This window comes from Antechinus flavipes, chromosome 2 (assembly GCF_016432865.1).
Source record: "Antechinus flavipes isolate AdamAnt ecotype Samford, QLD, Australia chromosome 2, AdamAnt_v2, whole genome shotgun sequence".
Classification (NCBI taxonomy): domain Eukaryota; kingdom Metazoa; phylum Chordata; class Mammalia; order Dasyuromorphia; family Dasyuridae; genus Antechinus; species Antechinus flavipes.
In genome coordinates, this window is record NC_067399.1 from 230,907,123 (window position 1) to 230,920,584 (window position 13,462).

General features: G+C 40.9%; 1 protein-coding gene across 2 annotated transcripts; it reads left to right on the forward strand.

Moving 5' to 3' along the window:
* The first annotated feature begins 2,510 nt into the window (after positions 1-2,510).
* Positions 2,511-13,319, forward strand: POLD2 (DNA polymerase delta 2, accessory subunit). Of its 2 annotated transcripts, none has more exons than XM_051976468.1 (11): positions 2,511-2,580; positions 5,854-6,116; positions 7,852-7,973; positions 8,338-8,461; positions 9,276-9,390; positions 9,678-9,876; positions 10,786-10,866; positions 11,021-11,178; positions 11,482-11,609; positions 11,995-12,096; positions 12,939-13,319. In XM_051976468.1, the coding sequence occupies exons 2-11, from the start codon at positions 5,897-5,899 to the stop codon at positions 13,103-13,105; spliced, it is 1,416 nt and encodes a 471-aa protein (XP_051832428.1). In that variant the 5' UTR covers positions 2,511-2,580; positions 5,854-5,896; the 3' UTR covers positions 13,106-13,319. The 2 variants fall into 2 exon arrangements, with proteins under 2 accessions (XP_051832428.1, XP_051832429.1); XM_051976469.1 differs by having other exon boundaries at positions 2,513-2,576.
* Positions 13,320-13,462: the final 143 nt, after the last annotated feature.

The window sequence follows — 13,462 nt, forward strand, 5'->3', positions numbered from 1 at the left end:
TCCAAAGTTTGTTGCATGGTAGGTCATTACTTACTTTGAATTTTATACTTTCCTCTGACTTGAGAAGGATCTTTGTTGCTGTTCAGGCATTGGCATGCCTGACTCTTCCTGACTCCATTTGGTGTTTTCCTGAACTGTCTGTTTCAACCTGAATTAGTCTATAAAAAATGAATTCTCACCTTGAGGGGTGAGGGTGAGGAAGAATTGAATTGGCTTTTGTGCTTACATTTTATCTTTTAATTTAATACAATCAGACTGCTAACTAATTTTTGCTATTTCCTTTTCCAGCTCATTTTACAAATAAGGAAATTGAGGCAAACAGATTGAATTGACTTGCCCAGAGTCAGACATCTTGTAAGTGTCTGAGACTGGATTTGAACTCACAAAAATGAGTCTTCCCTGGCACTCTACCCAATCACCTACCTGCTCACAAGAAGGGTTTACTTTTGTTTTATCAGCCTACTCTATTTCAAAGTCTGTAAATATGATCAGGCTGCATCAATAGATTTGTGAAACTATTTTTGCCATTGTGTGGATGCTCTTCTTAAGTGGGATAAAAGGGAAAATCTCAGAGATCTGAACTATCTTGTTGCCTGTGACTACTGGTTAAAGGCTCATATTTGACAAACACTGATCTGTTTTAACAACCTCCAAGAGCAGAGAAAGAATAGGATTAGGCACTCAATAATCATGTACAAGCTAACTAGTTAGAAGTGAGTAAAAAGTAAGCATCTGTCATTAATCTCTTTTTTGATTAATCTTTTTGGAAGCCACCCAGGGAAAGAGTAAGTCCTGGGGAAGCCCCATCCACCCCAAGGTGTCAACCAAGTCTTCCTACTTACCAACAATGCAAACAGTTACATTAACCAGCAGTTTGATTGTATTAAATAAATAAAAAATAAGCATAAGTCCATTGAATTCTCCTTCTCCCTCATCCCTCAAGATGGAACTTCACTTTTTGGAGCCTGATTCAGGTTGAAACAGACCGTTCAGGAGCTTAGCACAAACCTCCCAGTTGCTGCCCCGTTGGAGAAGGAAGGTTTCAGTCATGATACTCACTAGCTCGACGGCAGACATAAGATTTCTAGAGTGTCATTTTCATGGCGACTATCCTGCCCCTCCTCGCTCTCATCTGCTCATCTGGACAAGAATTCACTGTTCTGCCGGGTGCACTGAGATCTAAAATACCTCTGCTGTTCCCCCCAGCTTCCATGCAGGCACACAGGCATTGTCAGGGTAACGGAAGAGATCTCCCTCCCTGCTGCGACCTCTCTAACTTCTACATTGACAGTCTACCCAACGAGGGACATCCCAAGCCATCATTTCACCTAGGATCCCTGGGACATTTGTACTTAGCCTTCCAACCCTCCTGAGAGATTCAGTGGAGGGAGAATCAAGTTGGGGGCACGGCTCTAGACCCAAGTTAGGCTATAATAAGGGTTGGAGGGCAGGGGGAGCCGTAACAAGGTCTGGCATAAATAAAATTTTTTTCCCTTTGTACTTAAGATTCATCATGAGTCTAAAAGGCAATGAAACAAATGTCTAACTAGAAGGAATTATGAGATTTTGTCCTCTGCCACTACCTTGTTTTGTGACCTTGCCTCAAAATTCTCATCTGTAAAATGAGGGGAGGGGACCAGAGTGGATAGATAATAGTCTATTTCTTCCTGGTCAATAACTGTTATATTTGGTTATAACCCCAAGAAGACAAGAACTGTAGCATATGTAAACTTTATAAACTTTCACTTTGGCTCCACCAAGCGTAATACTCTACACACCACAGGGGCTTAAGTAAATCTTGCTTAATAAATATTGGACATGTTGGCTGTTCTCTCCTCCCAAAAGGACTAGGATTGAGAAACACACTGGGGATACAAAAGAAAAGGGGAGGGGAGAGCAGGGAAAGACGGTTTTTCCCTTTAAAAAACTTCAAGCCTGTAAGTGGGACAACTACATCGTGCTAGAAGGAGATAGGGGTCGGGTTCGTTGTTTTCTCCTGACTTAGTTCAGTAGACCTACGCCCAGGATGGACCACGAGGATCCCCTGTAGAAAACCCTGGTCACACCTGTCAGTCATCACTGATCAGGAAGATGGAGGAGGTGTGAAACCCTTTTTTCGGTATTTCTGTGAATAAACATCAAAGTTGTTAACACCTGAAAATAACTTACGCGGCTCCCTTGGAAAGGAGAGAAATTTCTAGTTCTTAGGGCGCAAAGGAAGCGTAAATTTCGGTGAAAACGAATACACCGTGTTCCGAGAGTCTAGGAACAGCCCCACACTTGGGAGTGCGCAGACTCTCAATCTGTCAAGAATCAGCCTCCTCCAAGGCGCTGTCCTTCGGGGGTTGGGGCGGAGAAGGGGCCTGATGCCGGGGGGCGGAGCTGAGGCCTTGGAGGGCAAGAGACCCACTTTCAGCCTTAAGGACTGAGAAGGGGGCAGGGCTTCGTCCCGAGGCGTGGCGATCGCAGCCTCTCTCCAATCGGGGAAGGGGGCGGGGCTACAGTCTCCGGTTCCGGGGCGGAGCGCGGGCTTGGCGGGTGGTGAGCAGCCAGAGGCGGGCCCGGCGCGCGCGCGGGTAGGTGAGTGGTTCCGGTGTAGGCCGCTGGGAGTTCTGTGGGGTACAGCCTAGCCCGACCCGGCCCGTGGGCTCTGCAGCTTCTGGAGTCTGCGGAGCCGAGCCGGCGTGCGCCGGTAGCTGACCCGGCCTAGCCAAGCCGGGTGTGAGGCGGGGAGGCCGCGCGAGCGCAGCCGGGTCAGGACAGGGACGAGGTCGGGGTGGGACCGGGGAGACCCTTAAGGGTCTCCATGCCAGCCTCATGTGGCTAACACTAATGTAGCGCCTCTAGATTTGCAAAAAAAAATCACGTCTCCAAGGCGAAATGAATACCAGTAACACATACAGTCATAGTTGCCGAGCCGGAAGGGACCTTAGGTTTCTCTGATCCCACCTCATTTTACCCCAAATGATGTGCCCGAGATAACGGTCAGTGACAGAATTTGAACTCAGGCTCACCTCCGTTACTAAATAGTGTCCGAGGCCGAATTCTTCCTGACCAAAAATTAATGCTTTTTCTACTTTACCACTTTGCTCCTGAGAGTCCAGAGGACCAGAGTTTACACCTTGGCTCTGACTCCACTAGTGTGCGCTTGAGCAAATTGCTTAAGTCCCTCTGAACCTCAGTTGACTCATCTGTAAAGAAAGATTGTGTGAGAAAATCTCCCTTTCTGCATCTTGATTCCCTCAGTGCTAAAATGAAGTTAGGCTAGTTAGCGTTATGAGAATCCTTCTGTATTTCTCTTCTTACCCCCAACCTACTTCTAGGGAAGCCAAAATGCTCCTCAATAGCAGGGAAATGTCTTAATTTGGCACTAAGTGCCACTGTGCCAGAGATATGGCATCTGTACATCTGTAAAGTAGAAATGATGATATAGCTTTAAATCTATATCTATCTATATCTATCTATCTATCTATATATATATATATATATATAATTTATAAATCTATATATGGAAGGTCATCTAGTCCAACCCCTTCGATTTTACAAATTTTACAAACTGAGACCCAGAGAGGAGTTACATAACTTGCAATGGATAGTGATTAGCATAACTAGCATTTAAACTCAGATTCTCCGACTCCAAACATAGTACTCTTTCTGCTGTATCCCTTTTCCTCTTGGTGGCTGTGACATAAGTGCTGTGTGAATTTTAAAGCAATGTAAAAAAATCTATGTATATAAAGATGTATCACACATATGGCTACATGCCAGTACCTGAATCAGTATGCAGCTTTAGTTCTACTTTAGAGCTTAAATCAGGTTTGAAAGGCTAAGCTGTCACTAATTAATATTCTGGAAAGTAAAGATAGTTTTTGAATCCCAGGTCAGCACTGACTTAGCTACATAACCTTGGGCCAGTCACTTTACCAAATGAAAAGATTGAACTAGATAATTTCTGAGGTCCCTTCCAGCTCTAAATAGCTGTTTTATGACCATATACACATCACTTAGTTTTTCTGGGCACTGGTTTCCTGATTTAGAATAAGGAAAGTGCTTTAAAAGTCTTATCATCTTATGTAAATGCTTTATTATTATACTAAGTTACGTTACTCATTTTTTGGGGGGGGAGGGGGATTGATTAAAGATAAAAATGACAACACTTTGGATTGGATTTAAATTCTTGAACTCTTTGCCATAACTCCTACAGCTGAAGTCCACTGATTGATCAGAATTGACTAGAGTTAGGTATTAGATATTGAAGACTTCTTGAAGGAACTTGATTTTGAGCTAAGTCCTAAAGAAGTGGGACACTAATGCATTGGTGGGGAGTTGTGAAATGATCCAACCATTCTGGAGAGCAATTTGGAATTATGCCCAAAGGACTATAAAACTCTGCATCCCCTTTGACCCAGCAGTGCCATTACTGGATCAGTATCCCAAGGAAATCATAAAGGAGGGAAAAGGACCCACATGTGCAAAAATGTTTGTTGCAGTTTTTTTTTTTTTTTTTTGGTAGTAGCAAAGAATTGGAAAAGGAATGGATGCGCCCATCAGTTAGGGAAGGACTGAACAAATTGTGGTACACAAAAGTAATGGAATATTATTGTTCTTTAAAAAGTGATAAACAAAGACAATTTTTTTTTTTTAAATGATGAACAAGCTGATTAGAGAAAGGCCTGGTAAGATTTACGTGAACTGATGCTGAGTGAAACAAGCAGAGCCAGGAATAAATTGGACACAATAACAACAAGAATGTGTGATGATCAGCTATGAAAGTCTTGTATCTCTCAGTATTTCAATATCCAAAAAAATCCTTACAGACTTTGGATAGAAAATGCTATCTGCCTCCAAAAAAAGAACTAAGGAGATTGAATGTAAATCAACATATGTTGTGTTCACTGCTTTTTTCTGTGTCTTTTATCTTTCCCATGGTTTTTCTTTTTTGCTTTGATTTTTCTCTCCCAAAATGATTCATAAAGCGATGTGTATTAAAAATAAATAAACTTACTACAAAAAAAGAACATGAGGGAGCTTTAAAAGGGAATTTATTTTATAGAGGAGGATATTGAGGCCCAGAAAGATTAAGTCATTTCCCCAATTTATATATATATATGTATATATATATATATATATATATAATTAATAAATAGCTTACCACATGGGGAACTAGATCTCAGGTCTCCTGGTTTCCAGTCTATTTCTCTTTCCAGGAATATATGTAATTATAATTAATGCCATTATTTTTGTAAACTTGCATTGAACCATGTTGGATCAAGTTGGGAAATAAAAAAGCTCTTGGCCCTGATTTTTCCTTTCTCCTTCCTCAAGTGACAAGAGACAAACATAGGTATCTTTAGTGAATGACTTTTCATTTTTTCATTAACACTCAATTCAGACAACTAGGTCAGACAACAATATATGGAGTAATGATGTGACCCTTGGCAAGTTTCAGTTTCCTCATTTGTAAACTGAGGAAAATAATAGCATTTACCTCCCAAGGTTTTTTGAGTATCAAATGAGACCATTGTAAAATACATTGCACTATCTAAATACTAGCCATTATTATTAATTCATTTAATAATGTTTATTTAATTGAATTTAAACACATATTAAGTACAGTGTACTGTCCTAAATGCTATAGTAGATACAAATGAAAAAGAATGGTCTCTACCCTCAAGAAACTGATAATCTTGCCAGATATATTTTACCCAATTTTAAGGTGGTTTTTCTTAGATGTGAACCTGTCTTTTTACCTCTCATGTGCTTCTTTGAAATTGTGTATTAAATGAGACTAATGGTTTGTAGATAGAGGAGGCTTTTTGAAAATATACAGTAACCAATTTATCCTTTATTTAGGTGGAGTGTTCCTAAGACGAAAATTGACTCTAGGACCTCAGCCATGTTTTCAGAGCAAGCTTCAAAGAGGGCTCACACACTTTTGTCTCCACCATCCACTGAGTCTTCCACCTTTGCTCGAGTACCTGTGACGACTTACACTAACTCTTCTCAACCTTTTCGTTTGGGGGAGAGAAGCTTTAGCCGACAGTATGCTCACATCTATGCTACCCGCCTTGTTCATATGACACCTCTCTTAGTGAACCGGGCTCGGCAACGTTGGAGTGAGTGACAGAAATTTGTGGGGATTATAGGGAATGGAAAAGGCTTCTTAGAGTTGGTGATATTTGAGCTAGTTAGAATTTCAGCAATTAAAGATGAGATTGGAAAAAGTGCATTCCAGCTATAGAAGTGTCACGAATAAAGAGGAAAATTCAGGATAAATTATGAGAATAACATCTAGTCTAGGTTGACTGTAGTATACTTTTTGTGAAGACCAGTAGTATGAGATAAGGGTGGAGGAAGAAACAGGAGCAAGATGATGTAGGACTTAAAGACCAGAACTAAATCTTACACGCTGACCCCCACAGGTCCATTGTAGGGAGGGAGACAAGTAAAGCCAATGATAGACAGGAAGTATAGGAATAAATCAAAAAACCAAAGTCACTTGAAAGATTAATGGGTTCACTAAGACATGAGAAAATATGACAGAAAAATGACTGGGAGTTTGTGATCTGATCAGAGAATAAAATTCCAGAGTTCAGAATCTTAAATTGAGAAGTCTTGAGTTTTGGATGTAGCCGGGCTGTTGGTGGCAGAAACTAAATGGAGTTGGATGTCATGAAGGTAACGAGCTCAGACAATTTTGGAAGGTCAGGGCATTGGGTGATTAACATGAAAACTCAACTGATCAAAGAAAGATGATGGCAGAGAACAAGAAGGAGGGAAAGATTGGGCCAGACAAGCCAAGTTGGCCATTGAGGAAATTAGAAGTTAATAGGCATTTCAGACTGACCTGAGAAGTTTGCCATTACTTGTAAAATTCTGAGTTCTGAGAATATAAGTTCTGAACCTATATATAAGTTTCTTTATATACTTTATGTACTATATTTATCTTAAACATTTTTATTTTTTCAAACCTCATAATCCCTTCTTCCCCCCCCTCCCATTTTTTTAAGAGAAAAAAAATTCTCAGTGTGATGACCGCATATTTAAAATCAGCTGGAGTCAGGAATTCAGGTTAAGGGAAAAATCTTCAATCTTTATTCTCAGTAGAGGTGAAGAAGGAGTGCGATAGCAATATGGGCAGACAGGAAGCCAGCTAGCAGAGGGAGATTGGAGGTGAAGGGCGGTTGCGATAGCATTGCGAGCAGCTGTGTCAAGATACCAGCCAGCAGTCTCTCTTTTTGCTTCCCCTCGCTTCCCCTTCCACCTTCTGCCTCCACATACCAAAAACGTCATTTCCTATACAACACATCAGGACTTGCACAAAGAGTGGGCGGGGACCATTCTTTGTCCAAGCATATATATTAATAGAGTATGGTCCAATTACTATTTAGCCTCACGTGCTTGGGACCTCAGTGCATCAACTCAAGCCCATTACATCTCAAGAAAGATGTTTTTTCCCAAATCTTTTCTGTTTTGATTTAGTCTAGGCTATCACATCATAGATGTAGTATTTTAAATTTGCTGTCAGCTCTAAATTTTGAGAAACCCCATATGGGAGACCACATCATTAGATCATCTGTCTTCTCATGGTTCCACAGAGTACCAGTACCTTTGTTGTTATTAGTACGAAGTCTCTAGTTACCAAGTTTTCTCTCTTTGTTAACTGCTGTCCTCCACACTGAAAAAAGGGCACATCCTTGTTGTTTGAGACATTAGGATTGTTACAGGGTTCTGTTGTGAGGCCCTGTCTTGAATGGCCCTCTGCTGTGGGTAAAGGTTGAGGGAGTTGTGACTTTTTCTATTGACTTTCTCTTAAACTTTCATAGATGACATCACCATTATTATCCACAGGCAGTGAAGTAAGTGTAAAGAAGCTCTGTGAATTGCAACCTGGGGAGAAATGTTGTGTGGTAGGGACTCTCTTCAAGTCCATGCAGCTTCAGCCTTCCATTCTTCGGGAAATCAGTGAAGAGGTGAGCCTTTTACTTCACAGCTATAAATTTAACTTCCTACCATGCTTCTGAAAACTAAAAACATATGATTGGGAAGTTAGAACAAGGAAGGTATACCATAGGTTTGAAGGTCACTAAAGAAGGTTGTTCCTAGAAATTTTACCCCTTGGAGGCCTCTCAGCACTTTGAATTCAGCAAGTCAGGTTTTATGTGGACACCAGAAGAATAGGAATGACATTTGAAGGAGCAATTGGTCCCTTGAATACGGGAAGAGAAAAACAAGGAAGAGTATAAAAACTAAGTGGATTGTTACATTGCAGAACTTTTAAGAAATTTGAACTGTAGCAATTTTGACCCTAAAAAGCCCTCCATTTTGATATTCCAGCATAATCTACTGCCCCAGCCTCCTCGCAACAAATACATTCACCCAGACGATGAGCTGATTCTGGAAGATGAGTTACAACGCATCAGATTGGAAGGCACTATTGATGTGTCCAGATTGGTAACAGGTACATGGGGAAATGCATGTGGGAGCTAGGTGGCGCCATAGCTCATAGCCCACCAGGCCTGTAGTCGGGAAGACTCCTCTTCCTGAGAACCAGTCTGGCCTCAGACATTCTCTAGCTGTGTGGCCTTGGGTGAGCCATTTAATCTGTTTGCCTCAGTTTCCTCATCTGTAAAGTGAGCTAGAGGAGAAAATGGCAAACCACTCTAGTTTCTTTGTCGAGAAAACCCCAGTCACAAAGATTAGACATGATTAAAAATAACTCAACAAACAACAACAAACATAGTTAAAGTGTGTGCTTATTTTCTTGCACTCATAAAGGGGATGGACATTGTGATTAGACCCAGTGGGCACATGATGCTCATTTCCTAATGGAGGACTTAGATTGTAATTAAAATCTGTTTTGCTTGACTATAGTGTGGAACAAGGCTTTTATTTTGCTTTCAGTTAGGGAAGAGGAAGAGAAATTTAGAGTGGGAAGAAGAGCAAGCACATTTTTTTGTGGATTGATTAAAAAAACAAAGTATAGTCCTTATAAAGGACAAGGGAGATCTAAATAGATGTAGATAAACAAGAGGCTACCTTTCTTTTCTCCAATGGCACCATCACCAAGAAGACTACAACTTGGTTGGAGTTCTCAGTGAATAATCCCTCACTTTAAGGGGTAAAGGATGATTAGGATAGTATAGTCTTGACAATTTGGGGATCTAAGTTTAATGAATGCTTCCTTGCTGTGCTGCTCTGTGACAAGGAAAAGGTGGCTATACCTCTAGGCTCCTCCATCTAACTTTGGGATCCTGATCTATCCTGCTCTTCAGGAATCGTGCTGGCAGTGCTGGGCTCTGTGCAAGATGATGGCAAGTTCTTGGTAGAGGATCATTGCTTTGCAGACTTGCCCCCTCAGAACCTTATGACAGTACCTGATGCAGACAGGTAAATGTTTTAACATGAGGACTTGCATTTAATTGCAGCTCCTGACTATCTTTTGACTCAAAGCCATGCTATATCTTTTAGTGTGGCTACTGCCTCAGGGGCTATAAAGCCTTATTTTATAGTATCAAGAACATCAAATGCTTTGTTTTCCCGAACCATTCATTTATAAAGTAGCCCTACCTATTTGTAATCTAGCTTGGGAATTTCCCCTGAAATTCTGTTGAGGCCCTCTTCTCTTTGGGGGACCACCCAGAAGGACACTAAAAACAACTGACCTCTTCCTGCAGGTTTGTGCTGCTGGTATCTGGCCTGGGCCTGGGTGGATGCAGTGGTGAGAGTCTGCTGGGGACCCAGTTGATGGTAGATGTTGTGACAGGACAATTAGGCGATGAAGGAGAACAGAACAGTGCTGCCCACATCTCTCGGGTCATTCTGGCTGGGAATTTACTCAGTCAGAATACCCAGAGCAGAGACTCCATCAATAAGGTATGGATCCTACCTTTTTGAATTCTCTTTGGACTCTCTCCTAAAGAGAAATCTTGAACTTCCTGCAAATTTTTGTTTTATGCCTTGGGGAGAGGAGGGGAAGAAGTGGGATCATCTCTATGGTGGTGAATTTCTTTAGGGAATTTGGAATTAAAAGGATACAGATTTTAGTGATAAGCTTTTTAAAGTGGCTGCTGTACCTTCTTTGTTTGGAACCTTTTTTTGTTTATCCATAGATTCTTTTTCTGGGATGCCTGGCCTAATTGTGTTATTAGGGAAATAGCATATATAATAGTATAAATTATATCCTTTTGTCCGCTTCCTTAAAAAGCTCAGATAGCAAGATCTATTTGTTCTTTGTTTAGGAGAATATTATTTTATTTTTTTCCTAATTACAGGTAAAAGCCATTCTGAACCTTACTTTTTATTTTATTTTATTTTAACCCTACTTTTTAAAAAAAATTGAATTCCAATTTCTCTCTCTCCCTCTTATCTCCCTTTCCTGATACAGTAAACAAATTTATATATGCTATACAGGTTTGCAATAAACAAAACATTTTAATATTAGTTATATTGGGGAAAAGACACATCAAAAAAAAAAAAGCAGTGAAAAAATAGTATGTTTTTGAGCTCTACTCAGACTCCATCAATTTTTTCTCTGGAGGTGACCAGTGGTACTTATTTTTGACATAAGGCCCATTTTTCTACTTTGAAAAGAGAGAACTAATGGTTACAGGGATGGTAAAGTCCACAGCAAGGGATTCTTGGTTCTGTCCTTGATTGCTGAGTTCACTCTGTATTTCCTAGTACAGTGAAGTTAAGAGTCCTGAGTGCAGAGTTCTGAGGAAAATTCTTTGATCCACACTTTCTTTGGGGACTGACATTGACTATTGGGATTTCTATTTCCAGGCTAAATACTTAACTAAGAAAACACAGGCAGCTAGTGTGGAAGCCATTAAGATGTTGGATGAGATCCTACTACAACTGAGTGTAAGCATACCTGAAACTGTAGTTACTCTTAGAAATCACTTCCTTAGAGCTAGAATTGGGCAATAAATGGCATGTAGTTGGTGGGAATTGGGAATTTGGGATTAAAGATTTGGGGTGAATAATGACAAACATATCTTTCTATTATTTGTGCTAGGCCTCAGTGCCTGTGGATGTGATGCCTGGTGAATTTGACCCAACAAACTACACGCTACCTCAACAGCCACTTCATCCTTGCATGTTCCCACTGGCTTCTGCCTATTCCACACTGCAGCTGGTCACCAACCCCTACCAGGCCACCATTGATGGAGTCAGGTACTTCTAAAATGGTTTGACTCTGACTTAAAAACTTTTTCTAATTTTACTAGACTAAACCATTAGGGTAAGGTATATGTTTTGGTGGAAATTGCTAGTGAAGGTGGGAAGTGGTTCTGGTGTTTGTAACTTTCTGATTCCACATCAATCACAAGAGTCCAAAATGACCTTCAGCTAACAGCTGGATCTTCAGGGATCATACAAGCCTGTTAGGGTCACAAAAGACAGAAGGTGACTATATCATACCCAAGGACAGGAAAAAGATTGTATTAGAATAGAACTAACTTGAAATTTGCCCTACAGGTTCCTGGGGACATCGGGACAGAATGTGAGTGATATTTTCCGCTACAGCAGCATGGAGGATCATCTGGAGATCCTGGAGTGGACGCTCCGGGTGGGCCACATCAGCCCCACTGCACCTGACACTCTAGGTAATGAGACTTGTAGTCAAGTACAGAGGATTCCAATCTTTTTGGAAGAGATTAGGAAGGATTAGTGATTCTTTGGCATGGCCTGATAGTTCCATTTGTCCTTTATGATAGTTAATAGTATCTTTGTAATGTCCTGTTTAAGTAGGGGAGCTGATTCCAGAAGCCAATTCTGAAGCATTGACATTTTTCTTTTATACAATCCAGGCCTATTATAGAATTCAAGACCCAAAAGTTTAGGAACTTGAGGATCCTTAGAGATATAAATCTCATCTGTCCCAAAGGTTCATAAAATTGAAATCAAATGATACTTGAGACAGATTTTCTCTTTATTGTCTATTTGATCTTATGACCATTTTTTTTTCCCCATGTATTTTTCCCCTTGCAGGATGTTATCCCTTCTACAAAACAGACCCATTCATCTTCCCTGAGTGTCCCCATGTCTACTTCTGTGGCAACACTCCTAAATTCTGCTCCAAAATCATCAGAGGTTAGTTCTATCTATGTCAAGGACACTAAAGGTCAGACTGCTACATGAGGGGATGGATCTTCATTGGGACTAGTGTCTCATGAAGTTAGGAACACACCTCCCTCTGACTCTATTTTCTTGGGATGGATTTCTAGTATTTTAGAACAGTGTGATATGATGGACAGACTAGATTTGGGAGTCAGAAGACCTGGGCTCAAATTTCAGCCCTGCCACCCTGCCAGCTGCATGGTCTTAGGCAAATCTTTTAGCTTCTCTGAACTTCCCTTTCTTCATCTGTGAAATTCATTAATATGTCTGTTCTGCCTACTTCACAGAATTGTTACGAAGATGAAAGAAGATCATGGATGTGTTTAGTTTTGCCAACTAAAACATTCTATAAATATAGGGTGGGGTTATTAACATTTGCTGCCCTGGAACTAGCCCAAGCTCTTCTTTCTGGAGACTAGGACTAGTTTTGTTAGGATGAATGTGCTTTTGGTCATTTCACTCACCAAGAGCTAATCTGGATCTATTTATTAATACCTGAAAATGCCTGGGGTCCAATGCTAGGTAGTTTCCTTCCTCTTTGGGGATTCTGGTAAGTGCTTATATATTATATGTTACATTACATGTCGTGCTGATTATATCATTAATTCAAAGTTTCCTATCTGCTATGGTTTCTCTACAGTTAGCAGAGTTCCCAAAGGGCTCTGGGAGTCCATCTAAATGGGTCCCAGTAGAAGGGATAGCTTAGTTCCTTACTTAAACATTGCCTACAAGGATCTGCCTCTCTTTTCAGGCTCATAGGGATAGTTCAGGCATTTCAGGTGAGTCCCCATTTCTCCTCTATTTGATCTCTGCAGGGCCTGAGGAACAAACTGTCTTGCTGGTTGCTGTTCCCAATTTCAGCACCACCCAGACTGCCTGCCTGGTGAACCTTCGGAACCTAGCTTGTCAGCCCATCAGCTTCTCTGGCTTCAGTGCTGAGGATGACGATGATCTAGGAGAAGGCCTGGATATGGGATCCTGAGTTGGGAAGGTGGCAACTACATTCCCAGATGAACTGTGGCTATGATGTCATTTACCTAAACTACATGGAGAGAGAAGTCTTGCCAGGGGACTCTTGTAAAGGTAGAGCTTGGAGCTAAAAGGTCACTAGGCTTCTTTCATGCCAGTGAACTGAGTGTGTGTCAGGATGTTGGCAGCTTAAAACTGTAAATAAAACTTGGAGGATTTGCTTTCTATTATGTACTTTTTGTCTTAAGCTCCTGAGGGCATTTTCAGGAATGGATTTTTCAGATCTCCCTTTGGCCAAGGCACCTTCTCCAAAGGGAATAAACGAGTCTTTGGGGGCAGAGATTGTAATTGAAGAGGTTTAAAGATTTTT

Coding starts and splice junctions, on each gene's coding strand:
- POLD2 (XM_051976468.1), top strand. CDS start 5,897: ATGTTTTCAGAGCAAGCTTCAAAGAGGGCTCACACACTTTTGTCTCCA. Junction 9,391..9,677: donor ACAGTACCTGATGCAGACAG/GTAAATGTTTTA, acceptor CTCTTCCTGCAG/GTTTGTGCTGCTGGTATCTG. Junction 12,097..12,938: donor CTGCTCCAAAATCATCAGAG/GTTAGTTCTATC, acceptor TGATCTCTGCAG/GGCCTGAGGAACAAACTGTC.